The sequence below is a fragment of the Mandrillus leucophaeus genome, unplaced genomic scaffold (genome assembly GCF_000951045.1).
Source record: "Mandrillus leucophaeus isolate KB7577 unplaced genomic scaffold, Mleu.le_1.0 Scaffold198, whole genome shotgun sequence".
Lineage (NCBI taxonomy): Eukaryota > Metazoa > Chordata > Mammalia > Primates > Cercopithecidae > Mandrillus > Mandrillus leucophaeus.
In genome coordinates, this window is record NW_012102009.1 from 4665303 (window position 1) to 4674235 (window position 8933).

Consider the following 8933-nt stretch of genomic DNA (forward strand, 5'->3'; position numbering starts at 1 on the left):
CCAGGATGGTCTCGATCTCCTGACCTCGTGATCCACCCGCCTCGGCCTCCCAAAGTGCTGGGATTACAGGCTTGAGCCACCGCGCCCGGCCTCTTAATTTTTTATATTTTTAGTAGAGACAGGGTTTCAGCGTGTTGGCCAGGCTGGTCTCGAATTCCTTCCTTCAGGTGACCTGCCTGACTCAGTCTCCCAAAGTGCTGGGATTACAGGCATGACTCACCATGCCTAGCCAACGATTCTAATTTATATTTTAAAAAATTACCCTATGATCTTAAAACTTTTAACTGATTAGTATCCAACCCTTAAACTTCATAATAATTATTTCCAAAGTGGAAAAGTCACTGGGATATGGGGACAAGTATGATTTGTATTTATACTTCCATTTTTCTAATGTCTACTTTTTATTTTCTAGTATACATGTTAGCACAGGAGTATATATATTACTTAAGCATGCCTATGTTGGGGTGAATACATAATTTATTTTTAAATGATAGGATGCAAAATCAAATCTATTTGGATAGCAGTGAAGAGGCTATTTCTCAATCCTGGCAAACTAGGGGGTACACTCCCCCTTCTTTTATTCAGTAGCTTCCAAAAGGATGTAACTTATGGAAGTTATATCCTTCCATAAACTGATAGGCTATCCAACCAGTGAGGAAAACTGATAAAGTGGCCTCTGAGCTCCAGGTAGCAGTTAAACACGACTAAAAATATCTTGAAAGTTTGGAAAAAAATTTAACAGTAAATGGATTCAGTAGTTATTCAGTGTAAGGTTTGGAATTCAAAAACTCCAGCCATTACAATAGACATTTATTTAAAGTAAAACATCTGCAGACCAAATAATTCTTAAAATTGTTTGTTTCAAGTATAACCATCTTCATAACAGCTGCATTCACAGACTTCAACTACATGATTACTTCTTTGCCCATTCTTCTCTTTCTTTTCTTTCCCGAATAACCTCTTTCAGATACGGTTCAAGGTAGAAATTTTCCTAAAGAATGAATGAAATATTATATGTTACCATCGCGTACTGATATATCCCAAACACTCAACAGGTCTTCGATAACAAGAAAAAAAAAAATTACTTTTTAATTTCCAATTTTAGAAAACATATTCTCAACCTAAGAACTATCTGCTTTTTAAAATGTCAAATCTGTGGTGATAATGTGGTAAGTTGCTTTGATAGGTTATGAGAGGGAAGTCTTTTTGGGAAGAAAAAGAAATGAGTGTCTACAGGCCTTTGCCCAGTTTCAATGCAGTTCAAGGGGTGAGAGTTTGCTTCACAGAAGCTCTTCTTGGGATCTGGAGGGCCACTCAATGGGCTGATCTTTTCATCTAAGTAGGAAGCAGAGTGCAGAGGTAGAACAACAATGACCTGGGTGGCAACAGACCTGGATTTTAGTCCTGGCTCTCTATATTAGAGACTTGCTTAGTGATTTCAGAAGAATCATTTCACATGTAAGAGTCAATGTGGTTTTCTTCTAAAACGGAAATAACATTTGCTTTATTAACCTCACCAAACTATTGACAGAATATTTATTTGACATGACTCAGAAAACTCTAACACCACGCAAATGAACATGTTTCTCGTTTCTAAAACTCAATCCTTAATGAGCAATATTGTCAGGTAGATAAAGCTGTGCTACCTCTTCATATTTGGTCCACTGCTCTTTAGGCAAGATCTGATGCTTCAGGTTCAGGTCCAGTGCCCTCTTAATTCGAAACATCCTGCCATTATAAAGGTTCTCAGGAAGCCTTCTTACGGCTTCTTTTACGTCTTCATCCTCATATATTGTATCATCTCGCAATAACCCTATGACAGACGACAAAGTTAGATAGCACATGCATCTCAAAAATCACGTTTTTTTAAAATTAGTAAAGTATCTTTATGACTTATAACTTACAACTTTTGGTGAACTATCGAATTCAAATCACTAGGTTCAATGGAAATTCAATGCACTTCATACATTAGGTTGGTGCAAAAGTAATTGCGGTTTTGTCATTAAAAGTAATGAATTATTACTTGATATAATGGGTTATTTCTTGAACTAGACTATGGAAACAATATATGAGCCTCTTAAAATCCAATGCCACAAAATTCATATTTTATCTAAACCATTTACAAAATATTTTAAATGTTTACTTTGTTTTTAAACACACATTAATAAACCACATCTCTACTTTCTCATAGTTTAAATCTGAGATCAAGGTATTAATGAATCTTAAAATAATAGTATACTAAGGAACCAGTGACTTTTGCTTACACTTTCTTCAAGCTTCAATAGCAAAAGATGAAGTTCATGGCAAATTACCAAGTTCTAAAAAAGCTTAGGAAACATATGATCGCATGGATATGATAAAATTTTAATATTTGAAAAATCTCTACTTTCAGTGTTTATAAAACTTAAAATTTTAAGTGGAATGCTGGGCGCACTGGCGCATACCTGTAATCCCAGCACTTTGGAAGGCAGAGGCAGGTGGATCACCTGAGGTCAGGAGCTCGCCACCAGCCTAACATGGTGAAACCCTGTCTCTACTACATACAAAAAAAATTAGCCAGGCATGGTGGCACACGCCTGTAATCCCACCTACTCAGGAGGCTGAGGCAGGAGAATCACTTGAGCCCGGGAGGCGGAGGTTGCAGTGAACTGAGATTGCGCCACTGCACTCCAGCCTGCTGACAGAGCAAGACTCTGTCTCAAATAAATAAATAAAATTTTAAGTGGTAGAGTTGGGAGAAGGGGTGTAGAAGGAAAATGTCGTACTACTTAAATCATTACGAAGTCAAACATTTTAGAGGCTTTCATCCCTCTCCTCTCAAAAAAATTTTAAAAAGGAACTGGATTTAACATAATGTGATTTAATTTTAAAATCTTCTGATGTATACAAGAACTGAAATATTTTTTGGAACCACAGTAACACTTGTAAAAGCAATACTCTCAGAAAAAAAAGAAAAATTAAAAAGCACAGATGCTTACCCAGTTTATTGAATCCTGCAGCATTGTAATACCATTTTCGAATACCATCCAGCCACTTGCCTGATGCTGAAACTGATCATTGTCACACTGTTAGTTGCTACAATTATACTATATGAACACACTGATGGGCAAGCAACCAGTACTCAGTTATCTTGCTGATGAATGCAAACATAGAAAGAAATTTCCTTTTAAAAGTATATACTATATACAGCAAGAATTTAATCAAAAAAGAATTAGATTTAAAAGAAAAAAGTTTATAAACTGTTGATAAAAATTGCTTATTTTATTTATGAGCAAAAGTGGCTGCAGGAAAATGGTGGCAAGTCATGGAAGAAGAGGGTAAACTCAAACACTGAATGTACAAAAGATCCATAGGTACATCGTGTGCCCTTATGCCTGCCCTGTTACCTTCAGAAATGAAGGGGTGAGAGATAGTAAAAGGACTTGGAAATTTCTATCATTTGTAGTTTCATAGATCACAGGAAATAATTGTAAACTTTTCATTTCAAAGGAGCTGGAGTTGTATGAAAAGAGAGTGAGATTTCAGCATAGGCTGGCAGGTCTAAATGACCCTCATCCTGTAAAAATTTTACTCGACATTACAGTTATTTCATTTGGCTACATTCTTTAAAAATATATGTATTTTGGGGAGGATTTTGATACCATTAGTCATTTAAACATTAATATGGATTAGTAAAAGAAGTCCATTTACCTCCTCCTAAGCAACTAAGTTCCCCCCAAGGGAACAGATATTGAAAACGGATGAGAAATGGGTAATTTTAAAATTCTTTGGGGAACAGGGCTGAGTCTGATGAAGTAACCCAGCAGGGTCCAAGTACAGCAGGACCGTACCTGACATTTTAGGAGAGACGTTTTACAAAAGGGGAGGTAGAACAAGTTTACATTTTCCTTTAAAATTTTGTCTAGCGTTAGCCCCTTACCAAGGAAGGAAAGCAAACTCTCCTTTCACTCAGCCCTCCTTGCCTGCAAACTCAGTGCACTACAGATTACGTGGCTTCAACACATCTCCTTGGAAATGAAGTCATGTATAAAACTGCTGCTAGAAAAACAAGTATCAGTCAACAATCTACAAACATACTTGTGGAAGACAGATTATTTTTAACCACCTATCAGTGACTAGAATAATATTCACTAAACACTTATTGTGCACCAAACACTTTCCTATTTGCTTTACCAACATTAGCTGATTTATTTACATGCCTCTTACTACAGCAAGGGAAGCAGACTTACAGAAGTGATCCCACCCAAGGTCAGAGTTAGCTAATGGGAGTTGAGATCTGGTCTATGTAGTTCCCAAACACGCACAGAATCAGTGTCTTGAATTTAGTAAGACTCCTTCAATATCTGCTAAATTAATAAAATAATTATTTAAAAAGTCTCCCCCACCCCCAAAAAGCTCAATGTCAATTAGGTTAGCGGATGTTTCTGGCAACCTGATGTTTCCTAACAGCTTCACAATTGCTGGGGTCAGGGAGAAAAGGATCAATATTTTTTAAAAGCTACTCCAACTTGGTTGCATTGCAGTGAGACGAGATTGTGCCACTGCACTCCAGCCTGGGCGACAAAGCAAGACTCCGTCTCAAAAAAAAAAAAAAAAAAAAAAAGATACTTCAACTTGTACCGCCAGAGGGCAGAGATTAGCAAAAAAACAAAACAAAACAAAAAAACAAGGAAACCCAACTTAATGTTCAAGTTGTTTTAAATATTCCAGTAATATCTGCATTCTATTCCACAATAAATTTGTTTGAACCTACAATAAATTCAAATTTCTCCAAATCTACTGATCAAGCTGACGTTCTAGATAATCCAAGGTTAATGTGAAGCGTCGCTCGTATCCCTTGCTAGACTGTCTCTGATTCACAGTTTGAGAAGCGCGAGGGGTGCAATGAAATTTCCAATTCTACTTCCTTGGGTCACTTTGCCTCAGTTGTCTTATCAGCGTAAACGGGAAATTAATATCTCCCTCGTGGCACTGGCAGGAGAATTTATAGGGCCAATGCACACGATAGAGCACCTGGGTCATAGAAGAAAGCACTGAGCTCATTCTGGTTGAAAGTCATCCACTAGTTATCTTCTTGTGACCTTTAACTTTTCTAAGGCCGAGGGGAAGGACTTCCGAGCACAGGCAGCTGGAACTCCAGGGCTGTTAGAGCCACCGCGGGCACCTTCACAAACAGCGGGTTAACACCCCAACCCTATATAGGCAAGCCCGGCCTGGGAACAACAAACGAGTGGGGAAGCACGTCCTTTTGGCTGGACTGAAGCCGCCACTTTCCCTTCCGCGACAAACTTGGTCACTTACAAAGAAGAGAGAAAACGGAGCGAGCTGCAGCGAAAATAAACGGTGGAGCGCGACGATGCCCGCCAAGAAGACCCCTCAGTCACTTACCCGCCTGCTTGCCAGCCATTTTGACCAGAAAATGAAACGTTGCCTTCTGGGTAAGTCATAGAGGACACGCTGGGCCCAGTCCGCAGGCGCGTTACGCCACTTCGCGAACCGAGAAACGCCGCTTGCGCAGGCGCAGTTCTGACGGCTGTGGTTGAGCTCTTGCGTGTGCGCTTCTCGGCCAGGGTGAGGCCAATGGAGTAGGCGGGGAATTTTGCGTGCTACATTCCAAGAAGTATTGGTTGTGATGTGATGGGAAGAACACAGGTCAGGAATTAGGAGACCGAGGCTTAAAGCTGGGTTCTGTTACTTGCTGTTAATAGCTATGAGAGCGTGGGCAGTATGAATTCAGCTCTTTGTGCCAGGCAGAAAGCTAAATGTTTTAAGAGCATCGTTTTATTTTCTATTGAAGGACTGATGGATGCGCCATCCCAAAAATATATGGAATTGGTACACTGATTATTTCGAGTTGAAAATGTTGGAGAAATTGTAGTTTCAGAAAGGGTTTGATGACCCATCTCTTCCTGCATGCAGCAAGCCGTAAAGTTTCCTCCAGGATTCCTCCGGAGTACCCGTCCCTTACCAGAGGGAGAAAATAGCACCCATCACCAGAGACTGGAAACTGGGAGCTGCTTTGGACGTGAATATACTTTCCGAAATAACCCTTATCTTCCACTAAGTTTACACCCCACCACACCCACGTTTCTCCTAATGACTCCGCAAGAAATTCACTGCCCCTAGCCAGATCCCCTTTCTTCTGATTTGTAGTTCGTGTAAAAAGTATAAAGGCATCTTACATTGGCCACTTCACTCTCTTGTGAGGATCCCCATGCACATGTAAAACTAGTAAAATTAGTATGCTTTTCTCTTGTTAATCTGCCTTGTGTCAATTTGGTTCCTAGATCCAACCAAAGAGCCCACATAAGAGCAAAGGCCTGATCTCTCACTCCCCTACACTGTCATTTAATTCTAAAAGTACTGTCATTATCTCATTGTAGATAGGAGAAAGCTGAAGCTCAGAAAGGTTGAATAACTTGTCCAAGAGGACATGACTAGAAGAGTCCAGGTTCTTCTTCCAGAATCTGAAAATCCAGACGCAAACCTGGGGCTCCTTAATTCTAGGGCCATATGCTACACTACTAATCCAGGAAAGACACCAAGCCTTTCAGGCCTTGGGTTTCTCCAGCTGAAGATCTACATCTAGCTATTTTAGTGGAAGGTTAGGTCAGAAAAGGTTTTGGGTTTTTCGTTTGTTTGGTTGGTTGGTTTTTTTTTTTTTTTTTTTTTGGTCACCTCTTTTTTTGTTGTTCAGCCTCTATCACCCAGGCTGAATGGCACAGTCTTGGCTCACTGCAACTTCTGCCTCCAGGGTTCAAACGATTCGTGCCTCAGCCTCCTGAGTAGCTGAGACTACAGGTGTACATGCCACCATGCTCGCTAATTTTTGTATTTTTAGTAGAGACAGGGTTTCACCGTGTTGGCCAGGCTGGTATCAAACTCTTGACCTCAAGTGATGCACCCACGTCGGCCTCCCAAAATACTGGATTACAGGCGTGAGCCATCACGCCCAGAAGAAAAGGTTTTTAAAGATTAAATCTAAGATGTATTGCAGAATTTGCACATAATTTAAAGACAAAAGAGAAGTATATAGATTTGCTAATTTTTAAGGTCTCAGCCTCAACATGTGAAGTCTTAGGCATAAACATCTAGAGACAGAAAACAATTGGGGGGAATTGGCATGACTGATAGTTACTGGTGAACTTCTACCATTACTCGGTGATATCTTTTTTCCCCTCAGTTTTAAGCTCAGAGCTGGGACAATATAGAATAGAACCTTGTCTCGTCGTAAGTTCAAAAGGTTAGATTTAATGATCTTAGTCACATTCCAGTTCTAAGATTCTATTGATTTTCCTTTTTCTTCTATCTCCATGCTGCTACAATTCTTCTATTAGTCAGTCCTGTATGCAGCACTAAAGCTGATGAATAATCTCTTCTATCTTACACTAGCCAAAGTGAAGTCTGAAAGATGTGAAGAAATGCAATACATATGTACATTGGCACATTGCCCTGCAGAGGGTAGGTACTCAATAAACTCTCCTCCCTTCTACCCTTTACGTTTTACTTGCTGGTTACAGGTGAAGGTGACAAGAAAAGACATATCAAAAGATCAGAAACCCAAAATTGTCACGAAATCCAGCTCCTAAGGAATTAAGCTAGAGACTGAATGTTTGCTGGTAGTCATTAATGTTGATTCAAAAACTAATTTTGGTTTTCTTTTCTCCCAGCACAGGATTAGGGATTGCCTTTCTCTGCCCTCAAAGTTAGGCATGGCCATGTGATACTTTAGCCAAGAAAAATGTGATAACTCTTTAAGAGCAATTCTTCACATTCCTTTCCTTTTCCATAGACTGGTAACACTCCAGAAATGATGGAGACAGGATACATCAACCTGTATCACTAAAGATGATGTGGAGCAGAGCCTTTGTGGTCCTAAGAGACATGTATAAGATAAAAACCTTTTGTGGTTTTTCAATCATTTGAGGTTTTAGAATTGTTCATTGTATCAGCACAACTTGCCTATTCTGACTAAGGTTGTTCAGTGGGTTATTCATAAAGGCAAAATGCGGTTGTGAGCCATACAAAGAGAGGACAGGATGGTTCCATGGTGTCCCCAGCTTATTTTTTATTGTTTCCTGTTTGTTGATCTCATCCATTGGAGAACTCCATGAAAGCACCTATCTATGTCACACTCACCACTGTATTCTAGGAACTCAAATGTCGGTTGCATGAATAAAATATGTAACAGGAAAGCCACTATACCTGGCCCTGACCAATTACAAATTTAGTTTTTCATGAGGTTTTTTGAAGGGCATCCAGCACACCACAAAACCCTCAGCACAACAAACTACCCGGAAAGTTAGTGACTTAAAACACTTTCTCCCAATTCTGAATTCAGCTGGGTTGTTCTGCTTAGTGTAGTGTCTGCTAAGGCTGGGACATCCCAGATAACTTCTTCATGCATGTCTGGTACTCAGTTGGCATGGCTGAAAAAGCTGGGGTTTGGCCAGACATCTTTCTCTCCACCTAGTTTCTCCAGCAGAGTAACCAGACCTCTCTATACCGTAGCTTAGGGTGCCAAGAGCAAAAGTTCCAAGAGGGCAAGCCCTGATGTGCAAATTCTTATCAAGCCTGTGCTTGACAAATGTCCCCTGGGCCAAATCACATTGGCCCAGAGTCAGTGTGGAAGAGGGCTAACTACACAACAGTGCAAATACCAGGTGTGGTTCATGGGGGTTACCAGTGTTAACAGTCTACCCAACCTAGTGATCACAACGCAGACAACTGAAGTTGTGATACTTCGTTTTACAAATAAAAAAGCAAAGTCTCAGAGATGAAATCACTTGCCCAGGATAACACGTCATAAACAGAAAACAAATCTTTTTTTACTGGTAATAAGTCAAAGGCTAGTTAAGCCTTTCACTATATCTCATTGCCCCTAATCTTTAAACTCCTCTGTCCTTTTCCTGATTCTTAGCCAACTGTGAATA

The 8933-nt window shown here is 39.9% G+C and overlaps 1 protein-coding gene and 1 long non-coding RNA gene across 4 annotated transcripts; one reads left to right on the forward strand and one right to left on the reverse strand.

The window, feature by feature from the left end:
• Nucleotides 1–364: 364 nt before the first annotated feature.
• Nucleotides 365–5511, reverse strand: LOC105538730 (cytochrome b-c1 complex subunit 7). 3 transcript variants are annotated; one of them, XM_011978666.1, is made up of 5 exons: nucleotides 5389–5422; nucleotides 2979–3050; nucleotides 1647–1813; nucleotides 1239–1375; nucleotides 365–991 (listed from the first exon to the last, which is right to left on the reverse strand). In XM_011978666.1, exons 1-5 carry the CDS (start codon nucleotides 5405–5407, stop codon nucleotides 964–966), a joined length of 423 nt encoding a protein of 140 aa, XP_011834056.1. In that variant the 5' UTR covers nucleotides 5408–5422; the 3' UTR covers nucleotides 365–963. The 3 variants fall into 3 exon arrangements, with proteins under 3 accessions (XP_011834056.1, XP_011834055.1, XP_011834057.1); XM_011978665.1 differs by having other exon boundaries at nucleotides 365–1375; nucleotides 5389–5414; XM_011978667.1 differs by lacking the exon at nucleotides 1239–1375 and having other exon boundaries at nucleotides 776–991; nucleotides 5389–5511.
• On the forward strand, nucleotides 5319–7921 carry LOC105538729. The gene is made up of 3 exons (XR_001005955.1): nucleotides 5319–5438; nucleotides 7338–7461; nucleotides 7793–7921. It is a non-coding gene; the product is annotated as an uncharacterized LOC105538729 (long non-coding RNA).
• The last annotated feature ends 1012 nt before the right edge of the window (nucleotides 7922–8933 follow it).

Excerpts from the sequence above, each read along its gene's own strand:
- LOC105538730 (XM_011978665.1), bottom strand. Across the intron at positions 1,814-2,978 it reads TGCAGGATTCAATAAACTGG|GGTTATTGCGAGATGATACA; the intron begins GTAAGCATCTGT and ends CGTCTGTCATAG. Across the intron at positions 1,376-1,646 it reads AGTGGACCAAATATGAAGAG|GTCATTGTTGTTCTACCTCT; the intron begins GTAGCACAGCTT and ends GTTGCCACCCAG.